General features: G+C 46.9%; 1 protein-coding gene across 2 annotated transcripts in view; it reads left to right on the top strand.

Moving 5' to 3' along the window:
- Positions 1-19,021, top strand: part of DNAH10 (dynein axonemal heavy chain 10) — a 145,649-nt gene that overhangs the window by 17,834 nt on the left and 108,794 nt on the right. For both annotated transcript variants that reach the window (XM_023241314.2, XM_045041189.1), the window contains exons 7-11: positions 2,313-2,470; positions 3,217-3,447; positions 5,688-5,878; positions 7,614-7,812; positions 18,219-18,413. In XM_023241314.2, the coding sequence (XP_023097082.2) occupies positions 2,313-2,470; positions 3,217-3,447; positions 5,688-5,878; positions 7,614-7,812; positions 18,219-18,413 (974 nt within the window). The remainder of the gene's footprint in view (positions 1-2,312; positions 2,471-3,216; positions 3,448-5,687; positions 5,879-7,613; positions 7,813-18,218; positions 18,414-19,021) is intronic.

Below are 19,021 nucleotides of genomic sequence, written 5' to 3'. Positions count from 1 at the left end.
GTCAGTTGCCCAACCTACTGAGCCACCCAGGCGCCCCATGAATTTTTAATACAAGCATATACTTCCCTTTCCTCCTCCAGCCTTCAGAATTGCCATTCTTTTCTTAAAGGATCTTATAAAACTATCTTGTACCGTCCTCTCTGGTTTTGTTTTTGCAAAAGCCCCTCCTCTTACTAGATGTTCTCCCTCTCACTGTCCTGTGTCCCCTGTTGCAACGCAGGCTGGTCGCTCTGTCAGCGTGGTGCATGGCTGTGTCCTAGATGCGATGTTTCCTGGATCCCAGGTCTTCTCGCTTAGTTGGGTTACTCCCTCATCGTGTAGGAATGCATCCCTAAGTAACTTCCTTAGAAAAGGTGTGTGGGAAATAATTTTATGAGAACTTGGGTGTCTGAAAATGACTTTATTCTGTCTTCACAGTTAATAGTTTGGGCACAGAAGTTGGAGTTTAAAAAAATTTTAACATAAAATATTTTTGTTTTTGAAAGAGAGAAGCGAGGCGGGGGGTCGGGGACAGAGGATCTGAAGTGAGCTCCGTGCTGACAGCAGAGAGCCTGATGTGGGGCTCGAACCCACGAACTATGAGATAATGACCTGAGCTGGGGTTGGACGCTTAACCGACTGAGTCACCCAGGCGCCCCGGCACAGAATTTCGAATACAGTTTTCTTCATTGTTCTGTAGTATCCAGCGTTCCTTATGGGAAATTGGATTTTTCTTTTTCTCTCTTTTCTTTTGTCTTCTTTCTTTCTACCTGTTTTTTTTCCTCTCTGCTTTATGTGAACTTTTAGGAGTGTGTCTTTATCTTCATGTCTTAAAACGCTGGGATGATGGACCTTTTTGTGTGGTCCTTTCTCCATTCGTTTTGCTGAGGGCTGTGTGAATATTTTCAGCCTGAAGACCTAGCTTTGTAGTCTGAAAGCTCCTTTTGGTAATTCCTTCCACTATTTGTCTCTGTTCTTTCTTGCTAACATTGGGGGACGCTGCCGATTCTGTTGCTCATCTTTTCTCTTGTCTTTCCCACCTCTTTGTCTTTATATTCGGCTTTTCTGAAGAGTCCCTCAACTTTTATCTTCCCCAACCTTTGACTGAACTTTTTCACATCAGCTATCACATTTTTTTTGTAAGCCCAGTGAGGGGCTTCATCTTATGACCGTAAGATCAAGACCTGAGCTGAGGTCAAGAGTCAGATGCTTAGGGGCACCAGGGTGGCTCAGTTGGTTGAGCGTCCGATTTCGGCTCAGGTCATGATCTCACAGTTCGTGAGTTCGAGCCCCACGTCGGGCTCACTGCTTCAGCACAAAGCCCGCTTCAGATCCTCTGTCCCCCTCTCTCTACCCCTCCCCGGCTTGCGCTCTCCCTCCTACCCCACCACCCGAAAAAGAGTCAGGTGCTTAACTGACTCTGCCACCCAGGTGCCTCTCAGCTATCATATTTTTAATTTTTAAGACCTCTTGTTCTGTGATTATCCCTTTTCCAAAGCCTTCTGTTCTTGTTTCGTGGGTGCCATATTGCCTCACATCTCTGAGACTGATAATTGGGATTAAAAACAAATTCTCCTTTACATTGTCTTAATCTCCTCTGAGGTCATTGTTTCTGATTTATCTGGGCCTATTCCCTGCTGGAGGTTTTCTCAAATATCTGGCTGTTAGTTTAATTTTTTTTATTATTATTTATATTTTTTTAAGATTTTATTTTTTCTTAAATTTTTTTTAATGTTTATATATTTTTGAGCGTGAGAGAGAGTGAGAGTGAGAGACAGAGCACATATGGGGGAGGGGCAGAGAGAGAGGGACGCACAGAATGTGAAGCAAGCTCCAGGCTCTGAGCTGTCACCACGGAACCCGACGCAGGACTCGAACCCATGAACCGCGAGATCATGACCTGAGCTGATGTCAGATGTCATCCAGGCGCCCCTGAAGATTTTATTTTTTTAAGTAATCTCTACACCCAAGGCAGGGCTCAAGCTCCCGACCCCGAGATCAAGAGTCACACGCTCTTCTAACGGAGCCAGCCGGGCACCCCTTGTTTAATTGTTAAATTGAAGTTACTAGGTTGTAAATTCAGCAACATCTTAAATAACTAGATCATTCTGACCAAGCTTAACACTGTTAAAATTATCTATAATGCTTAGTTACATTCTGATGGAAGAGAATGAAAGTCTAGACGGATTAGGATGGGGTGGGGGGTGGAGGGGACGAATCGGATCTCACTGTACTGATGTCTGGAGAGAAGAGCCATCTGACTCACTTGGACGTTACTGTCTGTGATCATTTCCCCCGAACTGGTGGCTAACTGACCATTGTTATCCTACCAGGGGAGATTAAGTTGGAAATGCCAAGCATCAGTGTGGACAGAGAGGTGTCTGACCTGGCAGCTGACCCGGAAGCCGTTGAAACCTTAGAGCAGTGTGTGATAAACTGGCTGAATCTGATATCCGCAGCTGTGGAGGGCCAGCTGAAGAAGACCCCGCAGGTAACTCAGGCCGCACTTTTGAAGATTCCCTGACCGTTCACGTGGCCACCGGACGAAGAGCCAGGAGTCTGGGGATCTGTCTGACCCAGCCTCTTTTCTTCCTCTTTTGTCACCTCCTTGAAAGTTCAAAGCAAAAAAATAAATTAGAAAAACAAACAAAAAAAAAGGGGCGCCCGGGTGGCTCAGTCGGTTGAGCGTCCGACTTCGGCTCAGGTCACGATCTCACAGTTTGTGAGTTCGAGCCCCGCGTCGGGCTCTGTGCTGACAGCTCGGGGCCTGGAGCCCGCTTCGGGTTCTGGGTCTCCCTCTCTCCCTGCCCCTCCCTCACTCACTCATGCTCTGTCTCTGTCTCAGAAATAAAGAAACATTAAAAAAAATTTAATAAAAAGTTCAAAATCCCCACACCATCGTTCCTGGGCTTTCTGCTGTTACCGTGCAGCCACATTACCCCGTGGGCTGACAGAGGTCATACTGTGTGTCAGGATGCTCGTCTGGAGGCTTCCTCCTCAGGCCGGTTTCCTTCGTGGTGTGGTACGTTGCCCCATCAGTTCTCCAGAGAAAGAGAGCGGCTTGGCTTTCTTAGCCAGAGTCCTGACATTCACTCTGACTGGACCATCTGAGGTCACGTGCAGGGCTCGGTTCCCATTTGGAGCAGTTGGGAAGAGAGGGAGGGGTTCTGTAGAAACCACCACAAGTGTGCCTTCTGCACGAGCGATGACGGTTTGTGTGTTCGTGTCACCTTGCAGGGTAATGGTCCTCTGGCCGAAATTGAATTCTGGCGGGAAAGAAATGCAACCCTAAGTGCACTCCATGAGCAAACAAAGCTTCCAATAGTCAGGAAGGTCTTGGATGTGATCAAGGAATCAGATTCTATGCTTGTGGCCAACCTGCAGCCAGTCTTAACTGAATTATTCAAGCTCCACATGGAGGCCTCAGACAACGTGCGGTTTCTGTCCACTGTGGAACGCCATTTCAAGGTAGGCCGGGCGTGCTGCGCTTTGGAAAGTTGGGCCTGTAAATTAGCTCTCACGCGGATTTAGTTTCCTTGTTTGTTTATTTAAAAATTTTTTTTAAATTTACGTTTATTTATTTTTGAGAAATAGAGTGAGACAAAGCGTGAGCGGGGGAGGGGCAGAGCGAGAAGGAGACACAGAGTCTGGAGCAGGCTCCGGGCTCTGAGCAGGCGTCAGCACAGAGCCTGATGCGGGGCTCGAACCCACGAACCGTGAGATCGTGACCTGAGCCGAAGTTGGACGCTCAACCGACTGAGCACCCAGGCACCACTAGTTTCCTTGTTTAATTCAGCACTTAAAAAATTGTGGTCACAAACATATAACATTCATTGTTTTAAGCACTTGCAAGTATGTAGTTCAGTGGCATTAAGTACATACACGAGGGGCGCCTGTGTGGCTCAGTCAGTTAAGCGTCCGACTTCGGCTCAAATCATGATCTCGCGGTTTGTGAGTTTGAGCTCCGTGTCGGGCTCTGTGCTGACAGCTCAGAGCCTAGAGCCTGCTTCAGATTCTGTGTCTCCCTGTTTCTGCCCTTCCCTGCTCACATGCTCTCTCTGTCTCTCAAAAATAAACATTAAAAAAAAAAAAAACATACACGGTGCTGGGTGCCCATCCTCATTATCCATAAGCAAATCATTCCCGACATAAACTTGGACCCCTTGAGCACCGATTCCCTCCTCCCTGCCCCTCTGGTAACCTCTATCCCACTTTCTGTCTATGAATTTGCCCGTTCTTGGTATTTTATAAACGTGGCATCGTACATCTTTTGTTCTGTCTCACCACGACTTTGGTTTACATTCCCTAGTGACTGATGAGGTTGAACACCTTTCACTCTGCTGCTTAGGCCGTTCGCGTATCTTTGGTGAAACATCTGTTGTAATCTTTTCCCCATTTTTGATTTGCCTCATTATTGATTTATGAGTTAAACATTTTTGAATACAAGTTCCTTGTCAGATACATGCTTAGCAATATTCCAATCTGTGTGCGTTTTCACTTTCTTAATGACAGTTGTGTTCTTTGTCTTCCCATTTTGTGGGTCAGGAGTTTGGGGAAAGCTTAGCTGGGCGGTTCCTCTTGGCTCCCGTACAACAGCTGGGGTGGCTGGGCTGCGGGACCCCTTCCACGTGGCTTCTTTACCCACACATCTGGCGTCTGGGTGCTCCTGGGCCTTTTTTCTACATGTGGTATCTAAGTCCCTAGTATTTCTCTACGTGGTTTGGATGTCTCAAAGCCTGGTGGCTTCAGGGTAATAGGGTGGCCACGCTTGCTTTTTAAAAAAAATTTTTAAAGAGTTTATTTATTTTTGAGAGAGTGAGAGAGAGAGATCGAGGGAGAGAGGGAGAGGGAGAGAATCAGCAGGGGAGGGGCAGAGAAAGGGGGGACAGAGGCTCCGTGCTGGCAGCAGAGAGCCTGATGCAGGGCTCGAACTCAGGAACCGTGAGATCATGAACTGAGCCGAAGTCAGACGCTTAACCGACTGAGCCACCCAGGCGCCCCTAATGCCTCTTTATTTTGAGAGAGAGAGAGAGGGAGGGAGGGAGGGAGGGAGGGAGGGAATCCCAAGCAGGCTCCATGCTCGGTGTGGAGCCTGACTCGGAGCTCAGTCTCACAACTGCGAGATCGTGACTTGAACTGAAGTAAGTGTTCTGATGCTTAAATGACTGAGCCACCCAGTCCCCGGGATGGTCATACTGTTTACATGGTGTCTGGCTTCCAAGAGACGAGAAGCAACATTACGGCCGCCATATTCTACTGACTAAAGAAGTAACAGCCTGTGCAGACTCGAGGGGGTGGAGATGACTCGGTCTCTTAATGGCGAGGGGGACACAGTCAAGATGTGTGGCTGCGTTTGGAAAATACAATCTCCCACACAGAGTATGTACTGTGTGTGTGTGTACTCAATAGCTATACGTATATATTCTTTTTCTCTATATTTGCTTTTCTCGCTCTCTACATATCTATGTATATACACACTCCTACTTTATACACTGCTTCAAATGGCTTTATTTACTTTAATTGTAAATCTTATCTGTCTTTCCGTGTCAGTGTGCACAGACCTATTTCAGACTCCTTTCGGTGGTGAAACGCTTCCTCCCGCACTAAGTACACTTTTTGAATTAGGAAGAGTGAAACTTCCCGCGCACGCGCCGCTTTATCAAACTACTCGGACCCCAAGGCTAAGGTTGCTTGCTCTCTCCGATTAGAACATCACGCACGGATCTAGCTTTCACGTCGTCCTGGAGACCATCCCTTCCATGATGAGTGCCCTGAGGATGGTGTGGATCATCTCCCGACACTACAATAAAGATGAAAGGATGATCCCGCTCATGGAGCGGATCGCCTGGGAAATCGCCGAAAGAGTCTGCAGAGTGGTCAACCTGCGGACTTTGTTCAAGTGAGAAGTAGCGATGCTATGTTTTCCTGAAGATCTTAAACAGCTTTTTTTTTTTAAAGTTTATTTATTTATTTTGAGAGAGAAAGAGAATGTGAGTGGGGGAGGGGGGAGGCGGGGGGAGAGGAGAGAGAGACAGAGAGACAGAGAGAATGAGAATCCTAAACAGGCTCTATGCCGTAAGCACAGAGCCCGACTCGGGGCTTGAACTCACGAACCATGAGATCATGACCTGAGCTGAAATCAAGAGTTGGATGCTTAACCTACTGAGCCACCCGGGCGCCCCTTAAACATCTTTATTGAAACCTGATGCACACACTGTACGATTCACCACAATGTACAAGCCAGTGGCTCTTCGTGTATTTGGAGCTGTGTATCTGTGGCCATAATCGATTGTGGAATATTTTCTCTGATCCAAAAAGAAACCCCAAACCCTTTAGCTGTCACATCCGGCCTCCCCAGCCCACCTCGCCTTGGGCAACCACAGATCTACTCTCTGTCTCTCTTGATCTGCCTTTTCTGAACATTCGTACAAATGGAGTCATACACACGGTGGCTTTTACGACAGACTCCTTCTGCTCAGCACCATGGTTTTTTTCTTTTTCTTTTTTTAAATATGAAATTTATTGTCAAATTGGTTTCCATACAACACCCAGTACTCATCCCAATAGGTGCCCTCCTCGATGCCCATCACCCACTTTCCCCTCCCTCCCACCCCCCATCCACCCTCAGTTTACTCTCCGTTTTTAAGAGTCTCTTCTGCTTTGGCTCTCTCCTTCTCTAACTTTTGTTTCCCCTTCCCCTCCCCCATGGTCTTCTGTTAAGTTTCTCAGGGTCCACGTAAGAGTGAAAACATATGGTATCTTTCTCTGTATGGCTTATTTCACTTAGCATCACACTCTCCAGTTCCATCCACGTTGCTACAAAGGGCCAGATTTCATTCTTTCTCATTGCCACGTAGTACTCCATTGTGTGTATAAACCACAATTTCTTTATCCATTTTTCAGTTGACGGACATTTAGGCTCTTCCCATCATTTGGCCATTGTTGAAAGTGCTGCTATAAACGTTGGGGTACAAGTGCCCCTCTGCGTCAGCATTCCTGTGTCCCTTGGGTATCAGCACCATGGTTTCAAGGTTCACCCGTGTGGGAGCCGGTGTCAGGGCCTCATTCCCCTTTAGGGCCAACTAATAGCCCGTCGTGTGGACACGTAGGTTATTTTATTTTGATCAGGATTGTCTTCCTTAGTTATCCTGGGAGACACCAATTCCCAGGGCCCCTAAGGCCGGAGGGCCTCTGGAATCAATGTAGAAGGAGGTGCAGATGTTCACTTTCCTAAAAACAAACAAAAAAAACCTCTGCAGGTGAAAGAGGCACAACAATCTTGGCTTTGTCATCTCCCTGTGGTGCTGCAGCCTTCACTGTTGACTTGTGGCCCGGCCGAGGCTACCGGTCCCCTTCCGGCTGGAACAGAGAGGTCCCCAGGGGAGCCGCAGCTCTGCCGGTTGGGTGGGCGGCCGGCCGGGTGCCGTTCAGCCCCGGGGGTGGCCTACGGATCTGCAAGGGGGTCGCACCCTCGTAGGCCGGTGCAGGGGGCTGTGGGATGGGGAGGCCCTGCTCCTTGGGGACGGCGCTCCCCTCGGAAACCTGCTCCCCTTGGGCTGTGCAGCTCGGATCCGCCACCGAGGCTCAGCCTCCCCCCCCCCCCCCCCCCCTTGCTGCATCTCTTTGCTCCACAGAGAAAATCGAGCCAGCGCCCAGCACAAAACCTCGGAGGCCAGGAACACCCTGCACACGTGGAAAAAGGCCTATTTCGACACCAGGGCCAAGATCGAGGCTTCGGGGAGAGAAGCTCGGTGGGAGTTTGATCGAAAGCGGCTGTTTGAGAGAACGGATTACATGGCTGCCATCTGCCAGGATCTCTGCGACATCCTGCAGGTGGGGAGGCTGGAGCGGGTGTTCTCCGCTGGCCCGAAAGGTGGCTGGGGTTCGGACGTGGCGGGACGGGAAGCGGTTTGGCTTTTTGATGGCACGCTGTCCGTGTCCAGCGGGAACCGGGAGACGGACAGGGGCTGGCGGGGGAGGGAGGGAAGCCCTCGAGAGACCACGCAGAATGTACCGGAAGGTACCAAAGCGGGCCAGACCGCTCGCGCTTCTCCTTGTCTCCTGTCACCCCGCTCTCAGCTGTCCTTTGACCTCCGGCCACGCCTGCCTCGTAGCTTTTGCAGAACCCTCCCCCTCCTGTCTTTCCGTTAAATGTCGGAATTTCTCAAAGTCTAGTCCAAGACTTATTCTCTCCTGACGCCACATCATCCTGCCCGTTGTTTCCGCTGCTACCCAGCCTCAGGGACTCCTTGTTTATCTGGTCCCTCTCTCTTTTGAATAAACGGTCAAAGGGTCTAGCGGCTGGTTGGATGAATTATCCACTGTTCTTTGTCTCACGAAGGTCCATCCGTCCGTTCATTCTTAGTATTTATGGAGCGCTCACTTGTGCCAGGCACCCGTGCTTGCTACTAGGGCCGGCTACGTCACCTGCCGTGCCCAGTGCAACAGATGTGGGACCCCGTGTTCAAAAAGTAGGAAAAAATGCTATTAAAAGCATTAAAATATAAAGCTTTTCCCTTTCTTCTGACATCTCTTACCTCGGCAGGCTTTATTTTTTGTTTGCCCACGACTGTGGCAAAGTAAAGAAGGTGAAGGGAAATTGAACATTTAAATTATTCCATGATTTGGGGCACCTGGGTGCTCTTTTTTTTTTTAATTTAATGTTTGTTTATTTTTGAGAGAGAGAGAGAGAGCACAAGCAGGAGAGGGGCAGAGAGAGAGAGGGAGACAGAGAATCCGAAGTGGGCTCCACACTGACAGTGGAGAGCCCTATGTAGGGCTCGAGCCCATGAGCTGAGATCATGACCTGAGCGGAAGTTGGACGTTTAACCGACTGAGCCACCCAGGCGCCCCGAGCATCTGACTCTTAATTTCAGCTCAGGTCCCGATCTCACGTTTGCGAGTTCAAGCCCCTGTGCACTTGGGCTCTGCACTGACAGGGTGCAGCCTGCTTGGGATTCTCGTTCTCTCCCTCTCTCTGCCCCTCCCCTGCTAGCACTTCCTCTCTCTCTCTCTCTCTCTCTCTCTCTCTCTCAAATTAATATTTAAATTATTCCATGAGTTTTACCATTCATATTTACATTGCGCAGTGTTCGCTTAAAGGGCAGATACAAGGCCATTTGACTCGTATGCGGAATCACTGAAAAGACGTGATTTGTACTTTGTCACTCGAATGTGCAGATGTACGTCATTGCCAGAACGATGCGACAGCGCGGCACCCAGCTGACTTGGTTGGTTTTCTCCCACTTCTTTTAATTTTTTTAATTCAGAAAATTTTTTAAGTTTTTTAAAATTTGAATTCCAGTTACTTAACATACAGTGCGAGATCAGTTTCAGGCGTACGATATAGAGACTCAATACTTCCATACCACACCCTGCGCTCATCGCAACAAATGCCCTCCTTCGTCCCCATCACCTGGTTCACTCACCTCCCCACACCCTCCCCTCTGGTAGCCATTGGCGTGTTCTCTGGAGCTAAGAGTCTGTTTCTTGGTTTTCCTTTCTTTCTTTCCCCCCATGATCCTTTGTTTTGTTTTGTTTCTTAAATTCTATGTATGTGTGAAATCATGGTATTTGTCTTTCTCCGACTGACTTCACTAAGTAGAATACTCTCCAGTTCCATCCGTATCCCTGCAAATGGCAAGATTTCGTTCTTTTGATGGCTGGATGATATCCCATTGCATATATAAAATATCACCTCTTCTTTATCCATTCATCAGTCGAAAGACATCTGGGCTCTTTCCATAATTTGGCTACCGTCGATAGCACTGCCATAAACATTGTCCCCTTTTGAATCAGTATTTTCTTTTTTTTATCCTTTGGATAAATACCTAGTAGTACAATTGCTGGGCTGTAGGATAGTTCTACTTTTAACTTTTTGAGGAACTTCCATACTGTTTTCCAGTGCAGCTGCACCAGTTTGCCCTCCCACCAGAAGTGCTAAGGGTTCCCTTTTCTCTACATCCTCGCCAATACCTGTTGTTTCTTGTGTTGTTCATTTTAGACATTCTGAGAGGTGTGAGGTGGTATCTCATTGTGGTTTTGACTTGTATTTTCCTGATGATGAGTGATGTTGAGCATTTTTTCACATGTCTGTCAGTCATCTGGATGTCTTCTTTGGAGAAGTGTCTGTTCATGTCTTCTGCCCATTTCTTCATTGGATTATCTGTTCTTTTGGGTGTTGAGTTTGAGAAGTTCTTTATAGATTTTGGATAGTAACCCTTTATCAGAGATGTCATTTGCAAATATCTTTTCCCATTCTGTCAGTTGCCTTTTAGTTTTGTCGATTGTTTCCTTCATGGTGCAGAAGCTTTTTATCTTGAGGAAATCCCAGTAGTTCATTTTTGCTTTTGTTTCCCTTGCCTCTGAAGACGCGTGTAGTAAGAACTTGCTACGGCCAAGGTCAAAGAGATGTTCTCCTCTAGGATTTTGATGGTTTCCTGTCTCACACTGAGGTCTTTCATCCATTTTGAATTTATTTTCGTGTATGGTGTAAGAAAGCGGTCCAGCTCTTCTGTATGTTGCTGTCCAGTTTTCCTAACACCATTTGTTGAAGAGCCTTGTTTCCATTGGATAGTCATTTCTGCTTTGTTGAAAATTAGTTCACCCTATAGTTGTGGGTCCATTTCTGGGTTCTCTATTCTGTTCCATTGATCTATGTGTCTGTTTTTGTGCCAGTACCATACCGTCCTGATGATTACAGCTTTGTAATACAGCTAGAAGTCCGGAATTGTAAGGCCTACAGCTTTGCTTCTCTTTTTCAACATTACTTTGGCTATTTGAGGTCTTTTCTGGTTTCATATAAATTTTTGAATTCCAAGTTCCAGTTCTGTGAAAAATGCTAGTGTTATTTTGACAGGTGTTATTTATACGGCATTGAATGTATAAATTGCTTTGGGTAGTGTAGACATTTTAACAATATTGTTCTTCCAATCCACGAGCATGGAATGTTTTTCCATTCCTTTGCGTCTTCAGTTTCTTTTATAAGTATTCTATAGTTTTCAGAGTACAGATCTTTTACTTCTTTGGTTAGGTTTATCCCTAGGTATGTTATGGTTCTTGGTGTGATGGTAGTGGGATCGATTCTTTGATTTCTCTTTTCTGCTACTTCATTACTGGTGTATAGAAATGTAACAGGGGCACCTGGGTGACTCAGTCAGTTGGTTGAACATCCGACTTCGGCTCAGGTCATGATCTCGTGGTTCGTGAGTTCAAGCCCCACATTGGGCTTGCTGTCATCAACCTGTCTGTGCAAAGCCCACTTCAGATCCTCTGTCCCCCTCTCCCTGCCCCTTCCCTGCTTGTGCTCTCCCCAAAACAAATAAATATTAAAAAAAAGAAGAACTGCAACGAACTTCTGTATGTTGATTTTTTATCCTGTGACTTTGCTAAATTCTCGTATCAATGAATCTAGAAAATTCTCTGGTGGAGTCTTTTAGGTTTTCTATGTGGAGTATCATGTCCTCTGTGAAGAGTGAAAGTTTGACTTTTTTTCTTGTTGATTTGGATGCCTTTTATTTCTTTTTGTTGTTTGATTGCTGAGGCTAGGACTTCCAGTGCTATGTTGAACAACAGTGGTGCGAGCGGACATTTCTGTCATGTTCCTGACTTTAGGGAGAAAGCTCTCCGTTTTTCCCCATTGAGGATGATATTAGCTGTGGGTCTTTCTGATGTTGAGGTATGTTCCCTCTATCCCTACTTTTTAGAGGGTTTTTTATCAAGAATTGATGCTGTATTTTGTCAAATGCTTTTTCTGCCTCTATTGAGAATTTCATATGGTTCGTATCCTTTCTTCTATTAATGTGGTGTATCGCATTGTTTGATTTGTGGATATTGAACCACCTCTGTAGCCCAGGAATAAATCCCACTTGATCATGGAAAATAATTCTTTTAATGTACTGTTGGATTCAATTTTCTAGTATCTTATTGAGAATTTTTGCATCCATGTTCATCAAGGATATTGGCCTGTAGTTCTTTTTTTCAGTGGAGTCTTGGTCTGGTTTTGGAATCAAGGTAATGCTGGCTTCATAGAATGAGTTTGAAAGTTTTCCTTCAATTTCTGTTTTTTGGAAAAGTTTCAGAAGAATAGGTATTAACTCTTCTTTCTTTATTTTTTAAAGTTTATTTATTTTGAGAGAGAGAGTGCAAGTATGAGTGGTGGAGGAGGAGAGAGAGAAGGAGAGAAAATATCCCAAGCAGGCTCTTACGCAGAACCCCATGTGGGGCTTGAACTCATGAACCTTGAGATCATGACCTGAGCTGAAATCAAGAGTCAGACACTTAACTGACTGAGCCACCCAGTTCTTCTTTAAATGTTTGGTAGAATTTCCCTTGGAAGCCATCTGTCCCTGGACTCTTGTTTATTGGGAGATTTTTGACTACTGATTCAATTTCTCTTTCTTTCTCTCTCTCTTTTCTTTTGAGAGACAAAGGATCCCATGGAGGGTAGAGGGAGGGAGGGAGAGACAGAGAGAAGTGGGGCTCAACTGGGGCTTGTTATTTTTACCCAAAGCAGGGCTGGGGCTCACCCGATGCAGGACACGAGCTCACAGGGCATGAGCTCACCCGATATAGGGCTTGAACTCACCTACTGTGAGATCATGACCTGAGCCGAAGTCAGATGCTTGACTACTGAGCCACCCAGGTGCCCCCGATTCAATTTCTTTGCTGGTTATGGGTCTGTTCAAATTTTCCATTTCTTCCTGTTTCAATTTTGGTAGTTTGTATGCTTTTAGGAACTTCTCCCTTTCTTCCAGATCTCCCAGTTTGTTGGCATATAATTACTCATAATATTCTGTCGTATAATTGTCTGTATTTCTGTGGTGTCAGTTGTGATCTCTCCTCTTTCATTTACGATTTTATTTTATTTTTTGGTCTTTTCTATTTTTGAGAAATCTGGCTAGGAGTTTATCAATTTTGTTAATTCTTTTCAAAGAACCAGCTCCTAGTTTTGTTGGTCTGTTTTACTTTTTTTTTTTTTTTAATTTATGTGTTGTTTATTTTTGCTCTAATCTTTATTTCCTTTCTTCTGCTGGTTTTAGACTTTATTTGCTCTTCTTTTTCCAGCTCCTTTAGGTATTGGGTTGTGTACTTGAGACTTTTCTTGCTTCTTGAGTAAGGCCCGTATTGCTATATACTTCCCTCTTATGACTGCCTTTGTTGCATCCGAAAGGTTTTGGACTGTAATGTTTTCATTTTCATTTTTTCATTTGCTTACATGTATTTTTAAATTTCTTCTTTAATTTCCTGGTTGACACATTTATTCTTTAGTAGGATTTTCTTTAACCTTCATGTATTTGTGGTCTTTCCAATTTTTTTTCTTGTGGTTGACTTCAAGTTTCATAGTGTTGTGGTCTGAAAATATGCATGGTATTGTTGCATCCACACAACTCCTGAAACAGAATGCTATGGGCACCAGTGACAGTCACAACAAAGTTTATTACAATGAGAGGCAAGGCCGACCGATCCGGACCAACACTCTTGATAAGAGTGTGGCCCCGAACAGCTGGGGTACAGAGTTTTTATGGCCGACCACATCGTTTTATCATCACCTGGGAACAGAACAGAGAAACAGTTCCCAGATGAGTTAGAAACAGTTTCTGGATGAAGTGATTATTTTAGACTTTTTGCCGCTAAGTTGCAACCAGTGGATCTCCTTGACCTTGCCTCTGATGCTCTTCTCTTTGAGCTTTTGTTTCCTTCATTGGTGAAGCCTGATTTATAAGAGTATGAAGCATAATTTACAAGAGTGAAGCAAGGCTGTTATCTCTTGACCTTCAGTGTCAGAACAAAGCTGTTATTTTTCAAGCTACACGTGAGCCTTACACTACAATTTAACCCTTACAGTGTGATCTCAATCTTTTTGTATTTGTCGAGGGCTGATTTGTGACCCAGCATGTAATCTGTTCTGGAGAATGTTCCATGTGCTCTCGAAAAGAATGTGTATTCTGCTTTAGGATGAAATGTTTCGAATATATCCATCAGTCCATCTGGTCCAGTGTGTCATTTAAAGCCATTGTTTTCATTTACAATTGTTAGGTCTTCTTGGTAGATAGACCTCTTTATTATGATATAGTGCCCTTCTTCACCTCTTGTTGCAGTCTCTGGTTTAAAATCTAGTTTGTCTGATATAAGTGTGGCTACTCCGACTTTCTTTTGATGTCATTAGGATGGTAGATGGTTCTCCACCCCCCTCACTTTCAATCTGGGTGTCTTTGGGTCTCATACGAGTCTCTTATAAGTGGCATATCGATGGGTCTTTTAACCCATTCTGAAACCTTCGATCTTCTGTGTCCCCTATTCTCTCCTCTGCTTCTTCAATCCTGTTGGGACTCTATCCAGTCGGTTTTGCTTCTCAGTTATAGCATTTTATTTCTCCAGTCTGACTAGTTTTTAGGTCTTTGATCTCTGTAGCAAGGGTTTCTCTGGAGTCTTCTGTGCTTTTTTTCAAGGCCAGCTAGTATTCTTATGACTGGTGTTCTAAATTCTTGTTCAGATATATTACCTCTATCTGTTGTGAGCAAATCCCTGGCTGTGGCTTCTTCTTGATCTTCCTTTGGGGGGGGATTCTCTGCCTTGTCATTTTGTCTAGGTCTTTGTCTTTTGCGTGTTGTGAGAGCTTGTCATGTTTCTCGCTCTTGAGAATACTGCTGTATTGAGGGGGTCCTACCTGGACCAGGGGGTCCAGGCCCGGTGCTTCGGGAAGGGTCTCTGGCGACGGGGCCCTGTGCTGCTGTGCTTTGGCTGCTCTTTCCCCCAGGCCAGTCCTCTGCAGGGCTCCTCCTTGCTTGCAGTGAGGAGCGTTTGGACTTTTAACTACGTGCGCTTTGGTTTGTTTGTTAAAGGAAGCTCGATCCAAAAAAAGAGGAAAGGAAAAGGAACCAAAGCCCCAAACGGACAAACAACTATAAGCCTGATTCCACGAGAGAAAAAAAGAGAGAAAGAACGAGACCGATTCAAAAAATGAGACAAGGGGGGCACCTGGGTGGCTCAGTTGGTTGAATGTTCAACTCTTGATGTCGGCTCAGGTCATGATCCCAGGGTTGTGGGATCGAGCCCTGCGTCAGGCTCTGTGGTGAGTGTGGAGCCTGCTTGGGATTCTCTCCTTCTCTCTCTGCCCCTCCCCTACTCACATGTGCACACTCTCTCTCAAATAATAAATAAACTTCAAAAAAGAAATTAAAAAAACTCCCAAAAAGCCCCACAAAAAGTGAGAGAAGGAAATGAAAATGCAAACAAATGAACAAAAAACTCTAAGTCTGATTCCAAAGGAAAACAAAAAAAGTCTGGTCCTATTTCCAGCTTCAGAACTGAAGCTGACGCTTTGGAGCCCTCTATGATCAGTAGGTGGGGTGCGTGTGGGGGGGCCTGTGCTCCTCCTCTGGGGGAGAGGCCCCCTGCACCGGCTGCCGCCCAGTCAGAGGGCTCAGCAGGGCGCAGGGGGCGCGGTCTGATGTAAGCGGCTCGAGCCTCCACTGGGGGCGCTGTGTTGCTTGCTGAAGTCCCAGGTGCTGGTGGTCGGGGAAGGTGGTGTCACCCCGCTCTCCGGTCCCCAGGGAGGGGAGCTCAGGCCTCCCAAGAGAGCCAACGGTCTCCCCTCCTGTGTCCCAGGCTTCCGACAGATCCCTGCCAACAGGCCGACTGTGCCCAGGCTGCTGGGGCTGGGATTCGAAACTCCAAATCTTGGGGCACCTGGGTGGCTCAGCGGGTTGAGCGTCTGACTCTTGGTTTCCGATTGGGACACGATCTCACACTTTGTGCGACTGAGCCTGACGTTGGGCTCTGCACCGACAGCATAGATCCTGCTTGGGATATATTCATATTCTCTCTCTCTCTCTCTCTCTCTCTCTCTCTCTCTCTCTCTCTCTCTCTCTCTCTCTCTCTCTCTCTCAAAATAAATATTTAAAATAAAAAACAAAAACTTCAAATCTTAAAGAACCTGCTCCTCCCTCCGGAGGAGCCCCTTGCGGTGCTGCGCCTGGCTCTGTTCGGTCCCAGAAAAGCAGTTGTGTGGCCCCGTAGGCGCCTGGAGTTTATGGTGACACACAGTGACAAGCTGTGGCCACGTTGTCTGCCCTCAGCGCACGCCTCTGTCCTCTGCTGTGGATCGGCCGCTCAGGTGTGCCCCCAAGTCTTTTATTCTGGGAGAGGCCATCTGCCCTCTTCCAGATGTACTCTGAGAAGGAAGGTTCTCTCCCAGTACACCCCCGGGGATCTCCACCTGACACGCTGTCGCCAGTCTTCTCCTCCTCCCGCCCCCCCCATCTGCCCAGCTCGACTTCCGGGAATGGTGCAAACTTCCAGACCCTCAGAATGTGAGCTCCTCTGTTTGCAAAAACTTGTGATAGTCCGTTTCTCTCGATTCCCCGGTCGGTGGTTTTGGGGGGTGTTTTTCTTGCACGACCCGAACCCCCTCTCTCCCCCGCTCTCTCTGTCTTCTCTCCGCGAAAAGGGCTCCCTCCCCTCCAAGGCACTGAGGCTCTTCTCTCCCCCAGTTCACGTCTCTGCGCCTCCTGGTACCTGCCACGGTCTTTCCCTCTAATTGTGCAGATTGTTCTCTTAATCCTCAGGCTGATTTCCTAGGTGCTCAGAATGATATGATGTTGACCGAGCTGGGTTCCAGGGACCAGGCAGGTCCAGGGTCCCCCTACCCCTCTGCCATCTTAACTCCTTCTCTCTCTCACTTCTTGGCGCGAGCACATTCTGCCAGGATTCTCTGCCTCCAGCTTACCGACGGGTAAGGAAGGGCTGCGTGGGTTGCCTGCTCTTTGTCCTAGGTCATCGCTCAGGGGGAGTAGTTGGCCAACACGGGGAAATAACAGGAAGTTACAGAACCGATATGGTAGGTTTCCTGATCAGGTGTGTTTCCTAGCCCACTGTTCTGGAAGCAGACTCCGGCTTGAAGGGAGAAGGTGGTCTCTCATCGCAGCCTGTGTCCTCGTGTACTTGTCTTTGATGTGACACATTTCCCTGTGCTGGCTGCGAATGTCCCCCCAACCCCCTGAACTGCCGTACGTGGGCCCACTAGAATTCTGTGCTTGTGGGCGTCCCATGCTGTATGTGACAAAGTGGAAGCAGACAAGTAGATCCCACGTATCTGCTCACATGTGTGCATGGCCGCCCTATCAGATTTCATTTACAAAACACACGTTCAAAGATAAAATTACTGGGGTGTCTGGGTGGCTCAGTCGGTTGAACATCCGACTTCGGCTCAGGTCATGATCTCACAGTTTGGGAGTTTGAGCCCCGTGTCGGGCTCTGTGCCGACAGCTCGGAGCCCGGAGCCTGCTTCGGATTCTGGGTCTCCCTCTCTCTCTGCCCCTCCCCTGCTCACGCTCTCTCTCTGTCTCTCCACAATAAATAAATGTTAAAAAAAAAATAATTTCAAGACGTTTGTAGCAGATCCTTATACCCAGCATGGGGTCCTTCTAAGCCTGAGCCCCTGTGCACCTGCCTGGGTCACTCACCTATGAAGCTGGCCCTGGCAAATACCTACATGGTCTGTGGCTTTATGGAGTTTCCAGTCTGGGAGAGGAAAGATGGTACACATAATAATCATATAAATGCATAGGTGTGGCTGAAGTAAGTGCTCTGCTGTTGGGGCTTTTGGGGTGTGTACTTGAAGCCTGATCTGTTCTGAGGGCTTGGACGTGACCAAGTGATATTCAGTGATGAGTAGTAGCTAGCTAGGCAGTTTGAACTGCACGTACAAAGGCCCTGTGACAGAAAGGAATGTGGAAGTAAAAGCAGGCCAGGGAGGCCGCGAGGAGGTGGGGTGTGGGGAGCGGTGGGGGAAGGGGTTGGGTAGGTGGGGGCCTGAACATGCAGACTTTGCAAACTGTGTCACGACGTATGGATCTTGTCCCATGTGCAGTGGGCATAGTACCAGAGGTCTTAGACTGGGAGGAAGTTGCCTATCTGACATGATTCTTGCCCTCAGACAAATCTAGACTTGCAATCTATTTGTAGTTAAAACATTCATGAGAGGGGCGCCTCGGTGGCTCAGTCAGTTAAGCATCCGACTTTGACTCAGGTCATGATCTTCTGGTTTGTGGGTTCGAGCCCCGCATCGGGCTCTGTGCTGACAGCTCAGAGCCTGGAGCCTGCTTCGGATTCTGTGTCTCCCTCCCTCTCTGCCCCTCCCCTGCTCGACCCTGTCTCTCGCTCAAGAGTAAATAAAGGTTAAACACACTCATGGAAAACCGAAAGGCAGCCTCCCTGTGTTTTGTTTGTTTGGACAGGTTATGGAGGAATTTTACAATATATTTGGTCCAGAACTAAAGGCAGTGACGGGGGATCCCAAGCGCATTGACGATGTCCTGTGCAGGGTGGACAGCCTCGTCACCCCCATGGAAAACCTGACCTTTGACCCCTTCAGCATCAAGTCTTCCCAGTACTGGAAATATGTGATGGATGAATTCAAGATTGAAGTTCTGGCAAGTAACTCGTCTATAGATTTGATCTTGGAAGTGGGTACCATGGTTCCCCCATGTTAAATTTGTTTCGTTATGCTTAGGATTTTTTTTTTTTTAATCACAAAAAGTAATACCTGCTTACTTGTAAAAAACAGAAGCAATACCATAAGAGAGTCTTAAATACAGACTGGACCGAGGATTGCTGCAGGGGAGGTAGGTGGGGGGATGGGCTAAATGGATGGTGGGCATTAAGGAGGGCACTTGTTGGGATGAGCACGGGGCGTCATATATGAGGGATGAATCACTGGGTTCTACTTCTGAAACCAATGCTACACATGTATGTCAACTAACTTGAATTTAAATAAATAAATAAAAACAAATGATACCGAGGAATATAAGATAAAAATGAACATTCCTTAATCTTTTTTGTCCCCATTCCTATCTCTAGGCAGAATAAGGTTAAGTCAAGCTACACACAGTAGCATCTCTACAAAGGTGGGTTTGCTGTATAATTGGGGAGGACATAGGAGGCTGCAGAATGGGACTTGATTTAGTAGGCAGTAGGGAGCCACTGAGGTTACAGAGTGAGGTAATCAGAATTATGGTTGAGGAAGGTTCTTCTGGTCACA

This window comes from Felis catus, chromosome D3, assembly GCF_018350175.1.
Source record: "Felis catus isolate Fca126 chromosome D3, F.catus_Fca126_mat1.0, whole genome shotgun sequence".
Taxonomy (NCBI): Eukaryota; Metazoa; Chordata; class Mammalia; order Carnivora; family Felidae; genus Felis; species Felis catus.
This window is presented reverse-complemented; position numbering and strand designations above follow the sequence as displayed.